The sequence below is a fragment of the Pyrus communis genome, chromosome 15 (genome assembly GCF_963583255.1).
Source record: "Pyrus communis chromosome 15, drPyrComm1.1, whole genome shotgun sequence".
In the NCBI taxonomy this organism is placed as follows: domain Eukaryota; kingdom Viridiplantae; phylum Streptophyta; class Magnoliopsida; order Rosales; family Rosaceae; genus Pyrus; species Pyrus communis.
The window spans coordinates 23336337-23361492 of record NC_084817.1 but is presented as its reverse complement, the minus strand read 5'-3'; the positions used below and the strand labels follow the sequence as shown (position 1 = coordinate 23361492).

At 39.1% G+C, this 25156-nt stretch overlaps 1 protein-coding gene and 1 pseudogene across 1 annotated transcript; one reads left to right on the top strand and one right to left on the bottom strand.

Moving 5' to 3' along the window:
• The first annotated feature begins 10774 nt into the window (after positions 1-10774).
• Positions 10775-11716, top strand: LOC137717219 (agamous-like MADS-box protein AGL82). Its single transcript, XM_068456512.1, has one exon. The coding sequence runs from the start codon at positions 10775-10777 to the stop codon at positions 11714-11716; it is 942 nt and encodes a 313-aa protein (XP_068312613.1).
• Positions 11717-12307: 591 nt separating this feature from the next.
• Positions 12308-25156, bottom strand: part of LOC137717218 (serine carboxypeptidase-like 45) — an 18557-nt pseudogene continuing 5708 nt past the window's right edge.

Genomic DNA, 25156 nt, shown 5'->3' with positions numbered 1-25156 from the left:
TAACCAACTAGGAGCATTTTCGTCATTTCCACTTATCGACAAAGTTTTTCCACATAATCACATATTTAAAATTTTCAAGGTATTACACGCTGGACGTAGGTGAGTCCCCATAACCCTTTGGTTGTCGTTATAGGTTAGATTGGGTTGTTTTTAAGAAACTTGGAATGTTTGAACACAGAAAATGCTTCGGGGGAAGCATTTCCAGTTTTTTTCGGCGAAGACTAGAGGTTTGCATCGTTTCTTCGACCAACTCCAGCCACCTCTCGACCTCCCAATGGTACGAATCTCTTCCTTGCTTCACGGGCTTCATTTTGGTATGTTGTATGGTGACCTTTAGTTGAGTTTTGAGCTCTGTCGGAGCTCAAGAATTTCTCGGCCAAAAACTGGCATTCTCTATCTTTGGTTCCGACGACCCATATGACAAACGAGCCAAAAGCCGACTCAAGTGACCCAACCCAATCCTAAGCTACCCAAACCCAATTCAAAGTTGGCCCAAACCCATGGGCCTTGTAACTCGGCCCTAACCCGGGCCCAATCTCTAAACCTAGCAACCTATTAAACTCTTTTGGACTTAGGCCTTGGGCCGTTTTTACTTAGGCTTTTGGCCCGGTAACCCTAAACCCCAAGCCTGTTGATCAGAAGCCCAACCCGTTTGGCCTGACTCGGTTGGAATGTTCCAAGGAATATTCCCCCGTGTTGACTTTTTGTTGGCTTTTTCGAAATTTAACCGGGATCTTTCTTAGGGTAATTCGACGTTTGAATCCATTTTTGATGTTTGTTTTCCCAAATTCAATCATTTGAATAGAATTTTATTAATTGGACCCTTTATGTGCTTGGGGGCAATTATTTGTGGCATTTTCGTCTTTGCTAGTTTTGCGTGGCTCTTCGGCGGCAAAGTACTAGTGAGTGGACCCCTTCTAAAATGCATGTTTTAATGGTAGAAATACATACATGAAAAGCATGATTTAATGGTGATATTTTATGAAATGTTTTATGAATAAATTAGATTTACACTTTATGATTATCATGCTTTATTGAGAATATTTTGGAATACCATACTTTATCGAATTTATGTTCTTTGTAGTATATATGATGGATGACTACATATTATTTATGAACATGTTTTTACACTCATTGTGGTATATATGATGAATGACTATATACTATGAAGATGTTTTGAGATATATGTACTTATGTTGGAAATATTATATTCAATGTTTTTGTGCTTATCTAGTGGTCACTGTTCTGCTTACGGGCGTTGATACTTATATTTGGCTTATAGATCGGGTGATGTAGGGGCCTACGGGTCGGAAGATATTCATATATTTGGCCTATAGGTCGGGTGATATAGGGGCCTACGGGTCGATTATGATACCATTATTTAGCACATTATATATGACATTTGTTTTATGAAAGGTTTTATGGCATGCTAGGGTTTTTGGAAAAACCTATTACGTATTATGCTATCGAGATGTACAATCCCGACGTCAAGGCACTTCCGCATCGGCATCTTCGAGTCCTTTCTGTGGAGCCAAAAATAACCGAGAAAAATATGGAGGCGACACGTGTATTCTAGGGTAAAAAGGACAAAATTAACCTCAAGGAATGTTGGAACTCCTATACTCGAGCAGTAGACAATCATGACTCAATCAAGGTTAAAAGTGCTTAAAATAGGTAATCATTCGAAACCTATTTCATCCATCCTCATCAAATCTTCTCCACAAGGTAACCCCCAAATCATTCATTTCAAATTATATTTATTAGCTAATTAATTGATTTATTACTCAATTAATTTATTAATTAGTTAACAAATTATGAATCACACCCAAAAAACCATCTAAGTGGCCGGTCCCCATCCTCCTAAAAGGGCCGACCATACCCCTATAAATACCACCGCATTTTCTCCAAAAATCAATTCCTTCATTTTCTCCAAAACTCAATTCTAACTCTCTTGTAAAATTCTCTAAATTCTCCAAACACTTTTTTCTCAAAATTCTAACTTCGACATCAGAGGTTCTTCGACTAAAGCCCCCCTATTCATCGTGGGCGCGTGAGGCTCTTGGCCTTGACCAACTGTGTTAATTGTTTTGTAGGTGCAATTTTGTCCAAGAAAAAGAAGACGGAAATTTGCATCCACAAATTGGTGCTTTCATTGAGAGTCTTGATCAAATGCTCGTAGAAGACTCTCGCATTCAAGGTTTTTCATTTTCTTGTTCATTTGTAGATTTTTCGTACGTTCTTATTCTTAGAATTTTTTCTAAAATTTCTTTGATAAAACGTAAAAGAAAAGTACAATGGCAAGAGATTCGGCCATGGCAGTGATAGGAGCATATTCATGCGACTTAAATGGCTTGTTCTCGTGCGTTTACGTTATGTTTCTTTAGTTATTTTAGTACTTTAAGCTATTTTCGTGTGTTTGTAGGTCCAAAGGGCTAAAGGAGCAAAAAGATGCATTTTGGAGACTTTTGGAGCACTTTTGGACTAAGGATGGATAGCTTATGCTTGGAGCCAAAGTGTTGGACGAAATTGAAGACCTAATTGAAGACCAAAGTGTTGGAACCTTGTTCCCTTTAGTTTTAGGACATTTAAACCTTTCCTAATCCCATTCATCAACACATGCATCCACATGCATTCACCCTTTAAACCATTAAATCCACATGCTTTCCTATTCAATTAAATCAGCCACATGCATTCATCATCATAACCTAGCTGTCATTCCACTTCATTGCACATGCATCTTCAAATAAATCAGCCATTCCACATGCATATTCAACCTAGCTGTCATTGCACATGCATTCACTCTTTAATTCACATGCATTTACTCTTTAATTCACATGCAAAACATCCCATTCCATCTCCCATCAGATTTCCATCATATTCACATGCATTCCATCCTTTAAAACATTGCACATGCACTCCCTTTAATTAATTAAGCCACATGCACTCCCATCCATTTCATCATTGCAGCCAACACATGCTTTCACATGCATTTTCAGATTGTCCCCTTGCACATGCAGCCACATATTCATTGCACATGCAATTCCAACCCACATGCATCCTTTAATCATTCAAACATGCAGCCACATTCCCTCCTAGCTGTCATGTTCCCCCCATTTCAACTATAAATAAGCATCCATTGCATACACATTTCATTCATTCACTCTTCCATATTCCAGAAATTCGTCAAAACCTCTCCACACCCTTGCAACAGCCACCAAAACACTTTTCTCCTCCATTGCAGCCACTCCAACCACTCCCCAAACCATTCACACCATCAAACTATCCTTAGACCTTGTGCTACAACGAAGAGGAAGATAAGAGGGCCTAAACGTTCATACAATTCAAGTTTGAGTTGTTGGAATGTTTAGGTGTTTCTTTGATTTCAATGTTTAATTTCAATACTCTTTGTTTTGTTCGAATGAGGAATGGAAGAGAAGAGGGCCTAAACGTTCATACAATTCAAGTTTGAGTTGTTGGAATGTTTAGGTGTTTCTTTGATTCCAATGTTTAAATTCAACTAAACCCCCCTTGGCTAGGGGGGGATTCGAAATATATGTTTATGCTTGCATTTTGATTTGATTACTTCTAATTGCGTTTCATAAGTTGTGGATTCAATTTGTTTAACCGTTTGATTGATAACTTATTTATGTATGTTTATTGAGAATGCGCGCTTAATTTTCATGCATGAATATGACGCTAGAATATAAGTGGGTTTCACCTAATAGTTACGAACTTATATTCGCAAGTAGTGGAGGTTGCTTATAAACAATCGTGTTAAACAAATTCTTGGCATAAGTTTCATGCAATCATAGTAACGAATGCCTCGTCAACACTTATAATTTTCATAGAGCGTAATGATTCTTGCTTGTACCTCTTCTATGCATTCATGTTGAGGACTTGTGGGGAATGTATTGAATTGTCGCATGCATCATCCAATTCAATAACGTTAGGAAGATTTGAAGGTTAATTAGTGCATCACGGTTAACTTGGGGTGTTGAGTATCATAGTTTATTGAAATGCAATTGGAAATCATTTTATTATGCAAGTATAACATGTATGGAGATGAACCCCTTAGCTAGGTTCCCATCCATTCAATTCCATCAAATTCATCTTTACATTCTGTCTAGTTTATTAACTTCTTTCGTTATTTCAATTCTCGTCAATTTAAAACCCCCCCTTTACTTTCTTGTTCTTTAGTGTTTAGACTTTGTTTAGTTTAAGTTTTAAAGTGTTTTGATTCAATTTATTTCCCAAAATTCGTCCAAATTCACCAAAGTGCTCAAAACTGCCCAGAAAGTGATTTTAAGGCTGTTTTGAGTGTTTTCGGTGATGTTTGAGTCTTTTGGTTTGTTTTAGTGTTTTAAAGTTTAGTTTTGCATTCTTTGAGTCTAGTATAGTGTTTTATATTGTTATTTTACGTTTGAATCAAGCCATAATCCTAAATTCGTCCAACATTGGGGTTAAGGTCAGAAACTGCCTAGTTAGTGTTTTTAGGCAGTTTTGAGTCTTTTGAACTTGTTTTGAGTCCTTTGAGTCTTTGTGAACGTTTTTAACTTTGTTTTTATGTTTTTGAGTCAAATCCAAGTGATTAACAATCCCTCCTAATCCCCGGTCCAGAACGATCCCTACTTACATACTTACTACAATTGATAAAAAGAGGGTTTAATTTGTGTGCGTATAAAATCTCGCATCAGGCAGCAACCCTCGGCAAGGCTCACGACACCACAACCACGGCCTAAGCCATGCCATTTAAGCCCACACGGGCCTAAGCCCAAGGCGAGATGGCCCGAGCCACTCAAGTCCGACTCGAACCCAACGCGTTGCTAAGCCGAGCCCTAGCCTCTCACCCATGTGTGCCATATGCCTAGCAACCTACTCCTGTGGCCCAACCTGCTCCCACTGCCCAGCCTGCTCCCGCAGCCCAACCTACTCCCGTGGCCTTCCAAGCAGCCCAAATCAGTCCAAGATTAGTTTAACCGTCCCATCTTCAAATTTCTGGGCCTATGATTGAACCAGGGGCATTTTCACCACATTTCTCCGCGAATTTGACACTTCCATTACTCAAGGAGATGCATTCATTCCAACCCCTTCCAACCCAAATGGAAAACCACATTTGTTTCGACAAGTCATAGAATTGACAAGTGTTATCGCACAATAGACGACCTTGGTGAATAAGCTTTTGCAAAGCACTGAGATGCAACGTGTCATAGATGAGGTGTCCCGAAGCATGACAAGGGCAGATGACAAACCTCTCTAGCAGTGTCCCAACAAGCAACCACGATATGAGTGTTCTGGTAGTTTACGTTCCTGCCTGGGTCCTTGGGATAACGTATACTCTCGTCTTAGCGCGCGAAGGAGCGTGCACTCTCGATTTAGCCCACGAACGAGCATACGTTTTCTGTTGAGGCCACATTCTAATTATCAACATGGATAATTTTCCAAGATTAGTATTCATTTGCAACTAGGCTCGTAAGAAGCATTCCTCACCTCACATCAGAGTAGGCAGCACGGTGGATGGAGAGAAGTAGTCACTCAACCCAGCTCAAGTTTAACCGTTAGACTGCAAACAGCCTGCTCTCTTGTCATGAACGTGCCGTATGCACTGTAACCATGACATAAACGAGTCGAGAATAGAGAAGAGTAGCCTAGACCAATAGGTCACGACTGGGGGTAGCTAAAAGTTCCACTGCCCTACCAGAGGCAAATTCAAGAAGAAGTTGACAGGTTCCTGACTGAACGATTACGTAATTTCCGGAGCAACGAAGCTGTTGACGATGTGCTTCGACGAGACATGACCAACATAAATATGTCACCATTCACAGATGAGATCGAGCAGACAGATCCATCTCACGGGTTTACTATGCCTCACTTCACTTCGTAAAAGGGAGACGAAGATCTAGATCGACATCTCAAGCACTACCGCAGTACCATGATCCTCTTCAGGAACGACGACGCGTTTATGTGCAAAATTTTTGCCACAACTCTACAAGGCGAAGTGCAAGACTGGTTTCACACCCTACCATCATAGTCGATCTGGAGTTTCAATAAATTTTCCTTAGTTTTCACTAAGGAATATTCGTCTAACCGCTTAATCAAAATGACATCCTACCATCTCTTTAGTATCATAAAAGACCCTTGAGAGACAATTCGCGACTACGTCAAGAAGTTTAAAGCAGAGAATGCCAAGATTGTTGGTTGCAACGAGGACATAGCAATAGCAGCATTCAGCTTCCCACCAAACACCCTTTATTCGGAAAACTGATCATGGGATAATAACTGACCCTAGTAGCTTCGTATGCTTTGGCGGAAAAACACGCACTATAGGATGAGGCCAAGCAGTCTAACAAAAACGAGTCAGAAAAGAAGCGCATGGAACGTTCCCCAATCAGAGAAGACTCAGCGCCTTAAACATTCACCAAGTTCACAGTTCCAATCAGTCCACCAAGTTCACAGTTCCAATCAGTCAAATTCTCCGCAAGCTCAAGAACGAACCTTGGTTTGAACTGCTGCTATCCATGAAAGACGATCTTATTAGGCTGGATCATACAAAGTATTGTGCATTCTATCAAAAATCGGGCCACACTACCAACAGCTGCCTAAAGTAGAAGTAATACCTTGAGAAGTTGATAAATGAGGGTTGGTGCGACGAGTGTCTTTATAGGTCAACGATATGGCCTGCACAAGCAGGGGAAGTCTCCATCACCCCCTGAACCCTGTTAGGGCTTCTCCAAATAAGTTCAAAGTCTCAAGCAGCTCGACGAACAAGGCCTCGCAAGCCGAGGATTATCCAGTTTATTATGCAGTTTTTATCTTCCAGCAAAGGTGATTCATTTCTTTATTCTCAATGAAGATTCAAAAAGTTATTCATAAGCCTCACTCAACTGCTGTCTACAACAACTGCTCAAACCCCTATCTGGGTCTGCTCTCCAGTGTGAGAGGATAAACTAATTGCTCTCCAATACGAGAGGGTAAACTAATTCTCTAACACCCAAAAAGGTCCACTCTCCAGTAAGGATAAACTAATTGCTCTCCAGTGTGAGAAGGTAAACCAATTCCCTAACATCCAAAAGGGTTTACTGTCTAGTGTGAGAGGATAAACTAATTGCTCTCCAGTGCAAGAAAGTAAACCAATTCCCCAACACCCATATGGGTAAACTCTTCAGTACTATAGAGTAAATTAATTGCTCTCCAATGCGAGATGGTAAACTAATTCCCCGACACCCACATAGGTCTGCTCTCTAGTGCGCGAGGATAAACTAATTGCTCTCGAGTACGAGAGGGTAAACCAATTCCCCGACACCCAAAAGGGTATGTTCTCCAGTGTGAAATGATAAACTAATTACTCTCAAGTGCAAAAGGGTAAACCAATTCCCCGACACCCAAAAAGGTATGTTCTCCAGTGTGAGAGGATAAATTAATTGCTCTTCACTACGAGATGGTAAACCAATTCCCTAGCACCTATATAGGTAAGCTCTCAAATACGAGAGGGTAAACTAATTGCTCTCCAGTGCGAGAAGGCCATATAGCTCAAAAGATGTTTGAAGACCAACTACGTAACAAATGGTCAGAGGGCAACAACCACTTTGCACCCAACAGTTCATGCATTCGACACTTCATCTTCAGCAGCTCCGTTCTTGGCAGCTTCATCCTTGATTGCTTCATCTACGACAGCTGCGAAATCAAACTCAAACAGTTTCCTCATTTTTGGCAAGCAGCCCAGATGTGGTAGCCCAAATCGTGGCCCATGCCAAGCCAGTCATTGGCTTCAGTTAAGCCGAGCAACACAAGCAAATGGCCTCTGCCACACATCCTCATTGGCCCATGCCAAGCCGACTCCTAGCCTCTGCCAGTCGACGTGCCGCACCACCCCGACGGCTACCCCGTGGCAACACTACCTAAGAAGAAGATAAGGAGAATTAAGTTTTTCTTACATCGGTGTGGTACGGAGAAGATAAAGAAATCAACGGAAGACGGTTCTTTGCACGGGCAAGCAAAGAAGAGTGCTAGGGGAGGGAGAACAAATATCCTCTAGTTTTCTCTCTTTCTTGTAGGGATAAATAATTCTACTCCAAAGTTGATTTAATCCCTTACTTAAGGTAGGCCTAAATAGGCTTTAGAGGCGATTTATTTCCCTTTCCTAGAAGAATCTAATTCCAAGTCCAAGTGGAAATCTGCATCAAAGTTGAAGATCTCTACACCTACTGCCCTTTCTTATGAGCAGCCCAACATCTGTGAGGGCATTGGTGGAGCCAAAAATAATTGAGAAAAATATGGACGCGACACGTGGATTCTAGGGTAAAAAGGACAAAATTACCTTCGAGGAATGTAACTCCAATGCACGAGCAGTGGACAATCATGACTCAATCAAGGTCAAAAGTGCTCAAAATAGGTAATCATTCAAAACCTATTTCATCCATTCTCATCAAATCTTCTCCACAAGGTAACCCCCAAATCATTCCTTTCAAATTATATTTATTAGCTAATTAATTGATTTATTACTCAATTAATTTACTAATTAGCTAACAAATTATGAATCACAGCCAAGTGGCCAGTCCCCATCCTACCAAAAGGGCTGGCCATACCCCTATAAATACCACCTCATTTTCTCCAAAACTCAATTCCAACTCTCTTGCAAAATTCTCTAAATTCTCCACACATTTTTCCCTTAAAATTCTAACTTTGGCATCAGAGGTTCTTCGACCAAAGCGCCCCCCCCCCCAAAAAAAAATTCATATGGGTGTGTGAGGCTCTTGGCCTTGACCAAAGGTTTAATTGTTTTGTATGTGCAATTTTTTTCCAAGAAGAAGAAGATGGAAATTTGCATCCACACTCTCGGTGTAGGACCCATTCCTTTGCTCATTTAATTTTATATTATTTCTTTTTAGTGTTCTAGCTAGTTAGTTGTATGCTCTGAATAAGTTCCTAAGTTGCATGTTCATATTATTTAAATTCAAAGTATTGTTTATATTTATTATTTCTCATGCATGTTAGTATGGCTTCGTTACCTTCGGGGGTCGGCCAGCACATGCCTACCCTGGTGTTCAGGGAATATCAGGGTCGGGCGTGTCATAAGGAATGCGGATTTTCATTTGGCTAGGGCGGTGTAAATAATAACACAATAAAATGTATTATTAAACAGAGACATCGATGATGTTAAACTCATTCTATATAAATTGCTCTCGTATTCATGTCATGTAAGTTGTTCATGATTTTTAGACCCATGGATTCTTTGAACTTTTTACCAAATGAAAAAGGAAAAAATTGCCTATAAGTACTACAATTTATTAGTATTCTTCTTCAATTCTAAATAAGAGAATCTAGATTTGAATCTCATAAATGACGAGTTCGATACTAATTCAAATAACAAATGGTGCATTTTTGCTCACCATCCTCAAATGGGAGTTCAAATCTTTTGCACCTATTTTGTTTGTGGCTTTTATGTGGCCTTGCCACTGGTTGACATATAAACTTAACCCTCCTTAATTATGTCTTTCATAAACTTAACACTTGTCAATCTATGATAAAAGTTGCACACAAAATGGCCCGAAGATTTTAACTCCTCAAGTGGGACTCTGATTACCATTAAATGTGTTTAAATTTTAAGAGTTATGATAAAATAGGGTGGTGAACAAAAATATTTCAAAAAAAAAAAAAAAAAAAAGGCGAAGAGGAAAGATTAATCTTTGAGGAAAGGTTATCAATTGCCACATCATCGTATTTAATGGAAATTTTGATTGATTTAACGATAACTATAAGAGACACAATGAGAATCAAGATAAATGTTGTTGTTGTTGTTGTTTTTTTTTTTTTTTTTTTTTTTTGAAATCTACACTAAAACGACCCCCGGGGGGGGGGGGGGGGAGGGTTGAACTATGCCTCACAAAGGATTAGCAATAATGTGCTTCAAATTCGCCTTTAGTGAAAATTAAACCTACCACTAGATCGTAGTACTAAGTAGCTAGGCAGGATAAAAGTTAGATTAGAATTTCTATCTCAACCATTAAAATTTTTCGTTCCAAATTTAACTAACTTAAAAATGTGAAAATAGAATGAGTTTTGCGATTTCGAAATTTTTAAATTTTAAATTCTTTCTTTTTCCAATCAAAAAATTCAAATTTTTTTTATAGTTATTCTATTATATCCCTAATTTATAAAGAAAGAAAAGATATCCTACTTAAAAGATAATTAAGTACACAAATAGATGTCTTCGAAACCTAGAAAAAAAAACTTACATGAAACGGATTTATCATTGTCATCGTGACGTTTTGATTTAATAATAAAATATTTGTTTAAATTTTTAACACGACATTATATTATAAATTTAGAATGCCACATAGCGGCGACCGTTCCATGTAGGAAACGATTATATTCCTTGTGTAAAAGGGAAACGATTATTACTAGGCCCGGGATTAGGGTTTAGGGTTACGATATAGGAAGGAAACCCTAAATACGATATAGGACGGAAACCCTAAATACGATATAGGAAGGGAACCCAAAGACGATATAGAACAGAAACCCTAAATACGATATAGGATGGAAACCCTAATTAATTAGAATGTGACGTGTAAGGCAAGTAATAATTAGAGAAATCGTGGTCTGCTGATGCATTTGGAAACTACTTTTTCTGTTTCCTATTCGAATTTGGTTTCCATATACAACTCTGCCGCCCTACTTCCCTCCCTCCCTATAAAACTCAACCAAAACCCTACTTCTTATTACAATTTACGACTCTCAGAATTTAGAATTCATGAGATTAATTTCACAGAAGAAGAAGATGGTGACTCCTACGAGAAGAAGCTTGGAACTCATCCCCAACGAGACTGCTCGAAAGATGGCATTTCGGAAGCGAAAGAAGAGCGTTTACAAGAAGGCCGATGAGCTCTCCAAACTTTGTGACATTGATGTGGCCTTGATTGTCTACGAAGCTGACCAAAGGAAGGGGATTAGGCCAGTTCAGCCGGAGACATGGCCGCAAGATCCAGTTGAATTCAATCGCATTCTCAGCAGGTACAAGGCTTCCAAGGATGCTGCTGCCCCTGGTTTCCTAAAAAGAAGCTTCAGTTTGTCTGATTTTTATGGGGCCAAGATGAAGAAAGATGATGACGGTGGTGACGGTGATCACAGTGATGGTGGTGATGATGGTGATGGTGGTGATGATGGTGATGATGATGATCATGTCGATCCCAAGCTTCAAAAACCGGGCAATAAGCACATTTCCGAGAATAAGTACCCAACATGGGATGCTCGAATTGACCTATTTTCAGAAGATGAATTGATTAAATTCATTGCTTCACTCGAAGCCAAGATACAGGCATCGACACTGGAGATTGATTCCATGGAAAGATATTATGCTGTGAAACAAAATCAAAATTTATCCCGAACTCACTCAAGCTCAAGCGAAACACCACGACTCTTGAACCCTGCGTATTTTGATGTGCAGATGCCCCCCTCTCAGGACCCTGTAAATCCATTTATTCACGACGCATTAGGCCAAAAAGTTACTCGTGAATTGGCCAAATGGGGTGGTTTTAATAAGAATTCGGTGAATTCTACTACTACTAGTACTACTACTTCAGTCATGGAATTGAAGAATCCGATGCATACTATTTCTACTAGTAGTACTTCAGCCATGGAATCGAAGCCTCCATTGCCTGTGAAACGTCCAATGCTGCCAAGTGCGTGGATTTTGAACTCAGAATTACAGAAGAAGATTTAATTAAGGACACCATCTCAAATCCTTGGTTATCGAACTTCTAGTCTTCTACTAATTTTTGGTTTGATTGGTTTAACTCTTGATTTACCGTTTGGCTATGAACAATATTCACCTTACTATTGTTTTGTTTAGAGATTAGCAATTGCTTTGTAATTTTAATTTAATTAATTCATTGTTGGAAGTCGGTTACCTTGGTTATGCTTTCGTTCTTGATAAATTTATCTTGCACTCCTCCCTCTCTTATTTCACTACAAATTACCGTCTTGCTAGAAACACAGGAAAATAAACCTAAAGGGTTCTCGAAAGAGGAAAGCAACCATAATCTGCAAAACTTTCATTAGGAAATTGTCAAAGCCCCGAGTCTTATCCTCCAATGGTGATCGAATATCTTGCCTCACCGAGAATATGGTGTGCCTCAATGCATAGTGACACGTACAAGTTTTCGTGCAAAGGGTTCTGTTTTAGCAGCGAACAACCTAAGAATTTAAACATGTTATGTTATTATGCATCATAAGAAGTAAGAACTAGTGAGAGGTCATCAATGTATGTTATTGGTTTGAAATACAACGCGCTTTGTATAAGACTATTAACCATGCTCATTTTGTTCACGAGTCTAGTGGATTTGACGAGTTGGGTACCATGTACTGGACTCATCCTTAAAGTTGTTAACTCAGACGTACAATTTCGATTTCTGTTGGAGTGTCAATTAAACTCTTTTTAACATACGGAAGAAGTTTTATTCGGATGTTGCCTGTCATTCCTCTTAATGTCTTTATTGATGCAGAGAAAAAGCGCTAATTAAAACTGACATTCTTGTTCTCATGAGTATACCAATTTTCTTGCAATTTGTTCACTCAATTATTCCGTGTAAGAAATGAATAGATTTGTTTCTTTTTGATTTCTGCAGTTTGTGTCAGTTAGTACTTCGGGCTTTTGGCAATGGCATTCCTGTCAGAAATGAAGTAAATAGAAGTAATGATCTCTCTGGCTGCGAAATTGGAGCTTCATGGCCTGCTCCTCTTATGGTAGCATAAGATAAAGCGTCACTGTATACTTGTGTCCATCCAGCAACCTGAAAAGTTAAAAATTTATAGAGGATAAAAACTGCTAAGACAACAAGTAGATAGTCCGAATTTTCCACTGTCATTATATTCATGAACCGACCTGTTTTTCTTCAAACCAGACTCTGTAAGGCACATTCGTTTGTAGCCCCAAGTCCTTTGCCAATCCTTTCACCAGTGTCCGTGTACTCGTTAGTGAAATAATAGAATCTTGATCTCCACTGTGGAAAACATGTAAGATGTACTTTTAAGTACAATTTCTAAAAGACTAAGATTATCAGAGATGGCAAGAGTTTTGATTTGTACAATGGTGAGACTCATCACCTGTAAATTAAAACCCGAATTCCAGACTTGACAGTGAGACTCATCACCTGTAAATTAAAACCCGAATTCCAGACTTGACAAGTTCACCTAAAACTAGAAGCATCGGCGTTTCCAGGTTTTTCATGTCATACTGGATGACAACTCTGCTGTAAAAGAGGATAATCAAAGTTAGAAGCACAGTAAACAAAAAAGAATTGCTGCACAAGGAACATTTCTTCGATCTTTGAATAGTTTGGAATATAATTGGAATTCTCTTCTTGTTTTGATTCTGTTGGTATTGACAAGAGTTTACTAACTCAATACCAAAATATGTGGGTGATAAGTTTACAAACTCTATCACACCTCTCACTTTCACTCTCAATAAAATTGGACAAAGAAATAGAGAAAGGAGGGAAGCAACAAGCTTTGGTAAAACACTTGGACTTTGATATATGAAAGAAGTAGCAAGCTTGGTGATAACAAACACTTTGAAATATTAGAAGAGTTTACAACTCTTAAAGCTTACAAGCTGAAAATGAGAATGGAAATGGGATTTGGATTAGATGATTTAAGCTTAGCAAGATGGCCTATTTATACAAAACAGAAATTGATAAACAATGCAACAACACATGCAATGAATGGGGTGTTTAACATCTTTACACCCTTTAAAACACATGCAAGAACTTTGGACAGTCTAGCACACATATGCAGCTATCTTTCCAGCTTGCAATCAACACTTTTTCGGCTAATACACAGCAGCACACTGCTGTCTTCCTGCTAGCACATCACATGGCAGCACACTTGCTGTCTTTCATCACCATTTCAGCTAGCACATGGAGGAAACTTTAGTCTTTGTAGTTGCAGCATGTGTGGATACAACCTGTAAAGAAACTAACAGCTAGAAGCAACCTTTTACAGCTTGTTTTTATTTGAATTTCCAACACGCCCCCTCAAATCAAAACGCCTTCATGCCTAGCATTTCACACAATAACCGGAATGATTCAACTGGTAGTGGCTTAGTGAAGATGTCAGCCACTTGTTCCTTTGTGTGACAATAGACAAGCTCAATTGTCTTTTGCTTCACATGGTCCCTTAGAAAATGGAACCTGGTATCAATGTGCTTGCTCCTTCCATGTTGAACAGGATTCTTTGCAAGTTTGATTGCAGACACGTTATCCACATGAATCACAGTTGATTCCACTTGTGGATGACACACTGACTTCAACAGATTTCTTAACCAAATTGCCTCACACACGGTTGAGGCTACAACAACATACTCGGCTTCACATGATGACAAAGCAACAATTGATTGCTTCTTTGAAGTCCATGAGAAAGCTGTTGATCCTAGAAAAAACACATAGCCAGTTGTGCTTTTCCTTTCATCTTGGTCACCTCCCCAATCACTATCTGAATAACCAAATAATTTTGCATCTTCACCAAAATTATAAAATAGACCATAGTTTAGAGTACCTCTTATGTACCTCAAAATTCTCTTGGCGGCCAGCCAATGAGACTCCCTTGGTGTTTCCATGTATCGACTCACGAGTCCAACACCATAAACTATATCAGGTCTTCTGATTGTAAGGTACCTTAGGCTTCCAACCAAGCTTTTGTACACGGTTGAGTTTACAAACTCACCTTCTCCTTCCTTGGACAGCTTCAATCCAGTTGCAACTGGAGTGTTGACAATATTGCACTTGTCCATATTGAATTTCTCCAATATATCTCTCATGTACTTTTGTTGAGAGATGTAGATACCGTCACTTCCTTGCTTCACTTCTATGCCCAGAAAGTATGACATTAATCCATTGTCAGTCATCTCGAATTCACTGAACATGGATTGCTTGAACTCACAGAACATTGCTTCATTGTTTCCTGTAAACAACAAGTCATCTACATAGAGACAAATAATTAAGAACTCCCCTTTTGCACCATTCTTCATGTAAACTGAATGCTCGTATGGACATTTCTGAAATCCATTTTGGTGAAGGTAGTTATCAATCCTTGAGTTCCAAGCTCGTGGTGCTTGCTTGAGGCCATACAAAGCCTTCTTCAAACGATACACCTTTTCTTCTTCTCCTTGTACTTGGAAGCCTTTCGGTTGTTCCACGTACACTTCTTCCTCAAGCACTCCATTAAGGAAGGCTGACTTGACATCTAATTGATAAATTTTCCATTTATGCTGAGCGGCAAGAGAGATTAGTAATCTTACCGTGTCAAGTCTTGCAACTGGAGCATAGACTTCATCATAGTCCACTCCAAACTTCTGTTTGTAGCCCTTTGCTACAAGCCTTGATTTGTATCGATCCACACTCCCATCTGCAGTGCGTTTGATCTTGTAAACCCACTTGACACCAATAGCCTTCTGATTTGGTGGGAGCTTTGTTAACTCCCAAGTGTCATTCTTCTCGATGGCATGGATCTCTTCTTCCATGGCTTTCTTCCAACAATCTTCTTCCACAGCTTCATTGAAGGAGAGAGGCTCATGGTCTGCATAGAAGCAGAAAAAATTGGTTTCTTCTTCTTCTTGTCCATAAATCTCTGTGAGACTCCTTAACCTCACTGGAGTTGAGGAGTTGCTTTCCTCACTAGATGTAGGACCACTCCTTGCAATTCTGTGCACTTGAGTTGTTGTGATTGTTTGAGCAGGCTGTTGCTCAATAGGTGGTACAACTTCTGGTTCTTCAAAATCAGTGGAGACGATCTTCTCTTTACTGACTTCTTTGTTGTTCCACTTCCATGTCTCTTCCTCACTGAAGATGACATTTCTACTAACCACTAGTTTGCCAGTTAGTGGGTTGTAGAGCTTGTATGCCTTGGACTCTTCACTATAGCCCACAAACACACACTTTTCACCTCGATCATCGAGCTTTCTCCTCTTGGCTTCTGGAACCTGAGCATATGCAACACACCCAAAAATTCTTAGGTGTGCAACATTCGGCTTGTACCCACTCCAAGCTTCTTATGGTGTCATCCTCTTGACACTCTTTGTTGGACATCGATTCAACAAATAAATCGAACAAGCTACAGCTTCTGCCCATAACTCTTTTGGCAAATTCTTCTCTTTAAGCATGGACCTTGTCATGTCAAGGATGGTTAGATTCTTTCTTTCGGCTATCCCATTTTGCTGTGGGGTATAGGCAGCAGTAAGTTGATGCCTAATTCCTTGCTCCTTGCAGTATGCTTGGAAAGCATTGGAGGTGTACTCTCCACCTCTATCTGATCTCACAGCCACAAGCTTATGGTTACTTTCAGCCTATGTGAGTGCCTTGAACTCCTTGAAAATTTTTAGGGCAGCTGACTTCTCCTTGAGAAAATAGACCCAAGTCTTTCTACTGAAATCATCAATGAAGGTAATAAAATACCTATTACCTCCATAAGACATGGGATCCAATGGACCACATATATCTGTGTGCACCAACTGCAGTGGTGCCTTTGCTCTCCATGTATCACCAATAGGGAACGATAGTCGTGCTTGCTTGCCAAGCACACAACCTTCACATACTTGGCATGTGGCTTCAATCTGGGGTAAACCACGAACCATTCCTCCACTTGACAACAACTTTAGGCCATTGAAATGAAGATGGCCAAATCGAATATGCCATTTCCATGACTCATCTTCCATCACACCGATGTTGCAACTCCCAATCTTTGTGTTCAACTTCAACGGGAACATTCGGTTCTTTGACATTTGAACACGTGCAATAAGTTTTCTCCTTGCATTTCTGAGAGTGAGAAACATATTCTCCATATGTATAATGTACCCTTTCTGGAGCAGTTGACCAATGCTTAGAATGTTGCTCTTCATACCTGGTATGTAGTAGGTATCGGAGATGTATTCTTCTTTACCATCCTTCTGGATGATCTTGATCTTCCCTTTGCCTTCAACTGGCAACTTTGAGGAGTCACCAAGACTTACACATCCATAGGCCCCATCTTTTAGTTCGGCAAAAAACTCATTCTTTCCACACATGTGATTGCTTGCACCAGAGTCCAAATACCAAACATCTTGTTGGCTACTGGAATCATGGTGTGCTAGCAAGACTGTAAGTTCTTCATCAGTATTTCCACTTGATTCTGCCATGTTGACATGCTCACCATTTTTATGTGAACATTCATTGGCATAATGTCCATATTGCTTACAATTGTGACATTAGATATGCGCCTTTCCTCGAGTAGATCTCCACTCTTGAGACTGACCTCGATTTTGTGCATAGCCTCGACCTCTTCCTCGAGCTCGTCCTCGGCTACGATTAGATGGACTCCCACGACGTGAGTTCCACTGCCCACGACCTCCATTTGGTTTGTCAATATTCAACTTTGACTCCAAAGCTTGCTCTAGCGTTGTGGGGTTTGCATTCTTCTGAATGCGTTGCTCGTGAACTAGGAGGGATCCTAGTAGCTCCTCTGCGCTCATCACCTCCAAATCCTTAGATTTCTCAATGGCAGTCACCACATGCTCAAACTTAGATGTGAGTGACCGGAGTATCTTCTCCACAACTCGTACTTCATCGAGTCTCTCGCCATTTCTCCTCATCTGATTTACTATCACAATGAGCCTTGAGTGATAGTCGGAGATGCTCTCCCCTTCATTCATGTGAGCAGTTTCAAAATCTGCTCGAAGTGACTGTAACCTCACTTTCTTGACTCGATCTACTCATTTGTAGATTGTACTGAGTGTATCCCATACTTGCTTGCTCGTTGTTGCTTCTGCAACCTTCTCGAACGTTGAATCTTCCAAACCCTGGTATAGAAGATACAGCGCCTTTTGGTCCTTCTTTCGTAAGTCCTTGAGAGTGTTCCTTTGATCCGCAGTATATACGGCTTCTTGCTCGGCAGTGGGTACAACATACCCACTACTGACAACTTCCCATAGCTCCTGTGATCCAAACAATGCTTTGAATTGGATGCACCATCTTTCATAATTTTCTTTCTTCAATGTGGGAACTTGGAGTTGCACTAAATTGGACGCCATAGCTACTGCACTTGCCAGAATGGTATTCTAGCTCTAATACCAATTGTTGGTATTGACAAGAGTTTACTAACTCAATACCAAAATATGTGGGTGATAAGTTTACAAACTCTATCACACTTCTCACTTTCACTCTCAATAAAATTGGACAAAGAAATAGAGAAAGGAGGGAAGCAACAAGCTTTGGTAAAACACTTGGACTTTGATATATGAAAGAAGTAGCAAGCTTGGTGATAACAAACACTTTGAAATATTAGAAGAGTTTACAACTCTTAAAGCTTACAAGCTGAAAATGAGAATGGAAATGGGATTTGGATTGGATGATTTAAGCTTAGCAAGATGGCTTATTTATACAGAACAGAAATTGATAAACAATGCAACAACACATGCAATGAATGGGGTGTTTAACATCTTTACACCCTTTAAAACACATGCAAGAACTTTGGACAGTCTAGCACACATATGCATCTATCTTTCCAGCTTGCAATCAACACTTTTTCGGCTAATACACAGCAGCACACTGCTGTCTTCTTGCTAGCACATCACATGGCAGCACACTTGCTGTCTTTCATCACCATTTCAGCTAGCACATGGAGGAAACTTTAGTCTTTGTAGTTGCAGCATGTGTGGATACAACCTGTAAAGAAACTAACATCTAGAAGCAACCTTTTACAGCTTGTTTTTATTTGAATTTCCAACAGATTCATCCTCGGAACCTACTATGATTATGTGCATCAGTGATTCAAATGAGATGAGATGATTACTTGATGCAAGTTGTCCAATTTGTGACTCGGGCATGAAGCGCCTCCTGTACATCTGGTCGGTTTAAGTATGAAACTATTTCATCTTCGATACAGGCATCTATCTTCGCTGCTTTTCGCTGTAGATGTGATCAGTGAGTTGGAAGTTTGTATATTAACGTAGAGAATTTGAAAGAAATGAAAGGAGAAAATGTTGGAAAAAGCTTTGAAAAAACTGCTATATATTTTATTATAAACTATTAAATAATACACAATAAAATTTCTACAAATGCAAGAAGAACAAGGAATAGAAGAACCTTAAGAGATCAAGGCTAGAATTTGATTCTATAACCTTAAGACAAGATTGCCCATCAGTGGTGCCTCAAAGTTTGCGTTGGCAAATGTCTCACAGGATACAACGATCTTTTTCTCTACGGAAGTAGCACTCCAATCCACAAAGAACAGCGAACCAAAAGTGTTTAAAACTCTCCCTTTCTTGAACACTAAACTACTCTAATTTCTATATAATTTATTGATGCAAAACTGTGTCTAAAATGCTTGACTTGGTAGTCTATTTATAGGCTTTGACATGCCGCCTTTTTAAATGTCGCGTTTGCTTCCAAAAGGCAAAGGACGCAACCTTTATTCAAAATTGCGTCTGCAAGCGAAACACAAAGGTTGCGTCTAATTTTCCATAAGACAAAGATGCAACCTTTTTCAAAGTTGTATCTGTTTCCAAAATAACAAAGGTTGTGACCTTTGTTCAAACATACATAACCTTTGAAAAGCCGCCGGTCAAACCCATCCATGACCACTTTAATTTTCATTCACTTGAATATTTAATATTTAAATATTAATAATACTAATATTTAAATATTAAATTTCTAACAATCTTCACATGAATGAAAATTAACAAAATTTAATGCAAATGAAGATGCAGACATTTAGAGAGTTTAATTGGACAAATACCGTATGGGGAAAGGTAGTTTTTGGCTTTGAACCTTCCTTAGTGAAATATTATCGGATTTACTAGCTAACCAGTGAACAAGATGTCTTGAATTGCTCAGCCGTTGATGTAAACCAAGATAATAACATTCACACGGTATTCCTCCAAACACATACGATTCTACTGTTGTGTTCATTTTGACCCTGAACAATTCCCAGTAATCCTAAGTGCTTTAGAGAATTCAGCCTTATAATTCTCATAGAAACGGCCACTTTTCACACTTATTTAGGTGATATCCCATGAAGAGTATCCTGCACAATACCCCACTTGTTACGTCCAAGTAAAGTATCATTAAAAGCAATGCTTATCCTAAACACGCTACAGATAACACTGTTTCATCATAGGACATAGGTAGGAGATTATCTCCGCAGTGCTCCCACTAAATCATCCATAATTCAGTTGTCCCTTTGAACCTAGATCTTGGGATCTCCAGTCAGCTAGGTTGGGTTGTCATTACGGCAATTCTTAAGACATAGGCTTTAAACCCATTCCTATCGATGGTTTATAAACTTGCTCTCTAGTCAAACCTTTAGTAAACAGATCTGCTATATTTTCTTTTGACCTTATGTAATCAATAGTAATTATACCACTTGAGAGAAGTTGCCTATCAGTATTATGTCCACGACGTATGTGTGGAGACTTACCGTTATACATATGATTTTGTGCCCTTCCAATCGCTGATTGGCTATCACAATGCATACATATGGCGGGCACCAACTTCGGCCAATTGGGAATATCCTCTAAGAAATTATGAAGCCATTCAGCTTCATCCCCTACTTTGTCTAAAGCAATGAACTCAAATTCCATAGTGGATCTAGCTATACACATTTGTTTAGAGGATTTCCATGAAATGGCTCCGCCTCCCAAAGTAAAAACATATCCACTTGTGGACTTCGAGTCTTGTGTATCAAATATCTAGTTAGCATCACATTAGCCTTCAAGTACTGCTGGATATCTTGTGGAGTGCAATCCATAGTTCTGCATAAATTTAAATAACCAAAAACCCTTGCAATTGCCTTCCAATGATCCTTTCCAAGATTACTCGTATATCTACTCAATCTGTTAACTGAATATGCAATGTTCGGACGTTACAATTTGTAATGTACATTATACTACCAATTATTCGTGCATATTCACTTTGAGATATACATTGACCAATATTCTTTGATAAATACAAATTGACATCATATGGTGTTTTTGTAGGACTACTTACATAATTACTAAATTTTGTAAGTATTTTCTCAACATAATGTGATCGAGATAAAATTAATCCTTCAGACGTTCTAGAAATCTTAATTCCTAGTATAACATTTGCAACTCCCATATCTTTCATATCAAACTTACTAGCCAACATTCTTTTGGTAGATTTAATAATCTCATGATTACTACCAATAATTAGCATATCATCGACATATAGACACACAATGACATATCCCTCTTGTGTGCTTTTAGTGTAAACACATTTGTCACACTCTTTTATTTTAAATCCATTTGACAACATTGTAGTGTCAAACTTATGGTGCCATTGCTTAGGTGCTTGTTTTAAACCATAAAGTGATTTAACAAGTCTACATACCTTTCTCTCTTGGCCATGCACTATGAAACCTTCAGATTGTTCCATATAAATTTCCTCATCCAAATCACTATTTAGAAAAGAAATCTTGACATCCATTTGATGAATCTCAAGATTATGAACTGCTGCAATAGCAATCACCATACGGATGGATATTATCCTCGTGACTGGCGAATATGTATCAAATAGTCTAAGCCTTCTCTTTGCTTATAACCTTTGGCGACAAATCTTGCCTAGTACTTGTCGATAAATCTATATGCTTTCATCTTCCTTTGGAAAATCCATTTATAACCTAAAGGTTTATTTCTAGGAGGAAGATCCACCAATTCCCATGTATGATTTTGCATGATGAATTCAATTTCAGCATTAATAGCCTCTTTCCAAAATGGAGCATCTGGAGAAGATATAGCTTCCTTATACGTTTGAGGCTCATTTTCTAATAAGTAAGTAAGAAAATCAAGTCCAAAAGACGCTGCTATCTTAGCCCTCTTATTATGTCTTGGTTCAATTTCTTGTACATGTTCTCGGTCAACAGAATTATCATTACTTTCTTTATGACTACTATTACAGTCATCATAAGTTCTTTTCAAAGAACTTTGTTTTTGTGCAATTTTCCATGGAAATACATTTTCGAAGAATGTGGCATTCCTTGATTCAATTATTGTATTAACATGTACTTCGGGATTTTCCGATTTATGTACAAGAAACCGATATGCACTACTATTTATGGCATAACCAATGAAAACACAATCAATGGTTTTAGGTCCTATTTTAATCTTCTAAGGATCAGGGACCGTTGCCTTAGCTAGACACCCCCAAACTTTGAGAAATTTATAAGAAGACTTTCTACCTTTCCATAATTCATAAGGTGTCTTATCTAACTTCTTGTGAAGTAATTTATTGCAAATGTGGTTTGCAGAAAGTAGTGCTTCTCCCCACAAATTCTGGGCTGCCCCAGAACTTATGTGACATCCCACATCACCCAGGGGAGTGATCCTTATATGTATATTCCTATCCCTACTTAACACGAGGCCTTTTGGGAGCTCACTGGCTTCGGGTTCCGTAGGAACTCCGAAGTTAAGCGAGAAGGGGGCTAGAGCAATCCCATGATGGGTGACCCACTGGAAGTTGCTCGTGAGTTCCCAAAAACAAAACCGTGAGGGAATGGTAAGCCCAAAGCGGACAATATCGTGCTACGGTGGTGGAGCGGGCCTGGGAAGTGGTCCCCCCCGGGCCGGGATGTGACAATTTGGTATCAGAGCCTAACCCTGGTCATGGTGTGCCGACGAGGACGTCGGGCCCCTAAAGGGGGTGGATTGTGACATCCCACATCACCCAAGGGAGTGATCCTTATATGTATATTCCCATCCCTACTTAGCACGAGGCCTTTTGGGAGCTCACTGGCTTCGGGTTCCGTAGGAACTCCGAAGTTAAGCGAGAAGGGGGCTAGAGCAATCCCATGATGGGTGACCCACTGGGAAGTTGCTCGTGAGTTCCCAAAAATAAAACCGTGAGGGAATGGTAAGCCCAAAGCGGACAATATCGTGCTACGGTGGTGGAGCGGGCCCGGGAAGTGGTCCCCCCCGGGCCGGGATGTGACAACTTATCAACATAGCATTCATCATTTCTTTCAATGTACGATTTTTGCGTTCAGCAACTTCGTTTTGTTGAGGTGAATAAGGAGTAGTAGTTTGATGAATAATCTCATGTTGAGTACAAAATTCAGAAAAGGGTGCAACATATTCACCTCCCCTATCGCTTCTTATAACCTTTATCTTTTTGCTAAGTTGATTCTCAACTTCATTCTTATAATTTGTGAACGCTTCTAAGGCTTCATCTTTGCTTCTTAGCAAATACACATAGCAGTATCTTGTGCAATCGTCTATGAAAGTAATAAAACATTCCTTGCCTCCTCTAGTTTGCACTAACTTTAGTTCACATATATCACTATGAATTAATTATAGAGGTTCTGTACTTCTTTCAACAGAGTGAAAAGGTGCTTTAGTTAACTTTGCTTTCGCACAAGTTTCACATTTATGACTTATATCAATATGAACATGTCCTAACCTCCCATACCATATATTTGGCAATTCCATAATATAAGCAGAAGAATTAACTTTATTGATAATTTTGGATACAACAGTCACATTCATTTTGAAAAGATCATCACTGAGATATCATTTCCCAACATACATTCCACTATTTGTTAGTACAAACGTATCAGACTCAAAAACCAAACAGAAACCATTTTTGCTCAACAGTGGTCCGAAGACTAAGTTCTTTCTGATATCAAGCACATGAAGCACATCGTTAAGAGTGAGTTCCTTTCCAGAAGTCATCTTTAGAATTACCTTTCCTAGGCCTTGAACCTTGGATGTAGAAGAATTCCCCATGAACAGTTGCTCTCCATGAGTAACTTCTTGATAGGTGGTAAACATTTTTCTATTAGAGCAGATGTGGCGAGTAGCCCTAGTGTTAACCCATCATTCCTTAGTGTTTCCCACTATGTTGACTTTAGATACCATAGCCGCAAGATTTATGTCAGAGATCTCTTTGGACAGTCTATCTTCCTCGGTTATGTGTACTTCATTACTCTTCTTTTTGGAATTGTCTTGGCCTTTGTGGTTTTGACATTCACTAGCATGATGTCCTATCTTGTTGCAAACAAAACACTTGCCCTTGAACTTCTTAGAATTCCCTTGGCTTGAACTTTCCCCAGAGTGCTTCCTCTTTTTGTTATTCTTTGACCCACCCTCCACAATGTGTGCCTTGGATTGCATAACTTGACTGTTAGACTTCTTTTCAGAGCAACGATTATCCTCCTCAATCCTTAATCTTACGATTAAATCCTGAAGTCCCATCTCTTTGTGCTTATGCTTGAGATCATTTTTGAAATCTTTCCAAGCCTGACGTAATTTTTTAATTACTGCAGCCACTTGAAAGGTCTCACTTAGCGACATCCCTTCATCATGTATTTCATGAAGAATAAGTTGTAGCTCTTGGACTTGATTGATAACCTTCTTAGAGTCTGTCATCTTGTAGTCAAGAAATCGACCGACTACGAATTTCTTCATGCCAGCATCTTTAGTCTAATATTTCTTGTCAAGAAAGTTCCATAAGGCTTTTGCATTTTTAATTGGACTATACACATTGTGTAGTGCATTATCTACTGCATTGAGGATGTAATTCTTGCAAAGAAAATCAGAATGGTTCCATGCATCTATTGCGACCACTTCTTTTGGAGTAGTTCCAGACACAGACGCATCTTCATTCAGAAACTTTGCCAAGTTCAGAGTGGTGAGGTAAAATATCATTTTCTGTTGCCACCTCTTGAATTTTGTCCCATTGAACTTCTCAGGCTTCTCACCATGATTGGTGGAAGTTGGGATCACCACGGGCACAACACTCGCAACTGACGTGCTACCCAGTTTACTAAAAGAATTATTAGTATTAGCCATTTTCCCTTAAGAGAGAAAATCACACAATTCAATATATTACAATTAAAGTAAAAGCAACAAAGTATTATGAAGCAAATAGACTTTAGTTTCTTAACACCGTAACCCACAAGATTATTTAATTAAACTTGGCTAATAAAATATAACAATTTAACAAAACCAATCTTGTCTTAAGTTGTTGGAAAAAGCTTTGAAAAAATTGTTATATATTTTATTATAAACTATTAAATAATACACAATAAAATTTCTACAAATGCAAGAAGAACAAGGAATAGAAGAACCTTAAGAGATCGAGGCTAGTATTTGATTCTATAGCATTGAGACAAGATTCCC

Bases quoted from the DNA above. Each gene is read 5' to 3' on its own strand.
- LOC137717219 (XM_068456512.1), top strand. From the start codon at position 10,775: ATGGTGACTCCTACGAGAAGAAGCTTGGAACTCATCCCCAACGAGACT.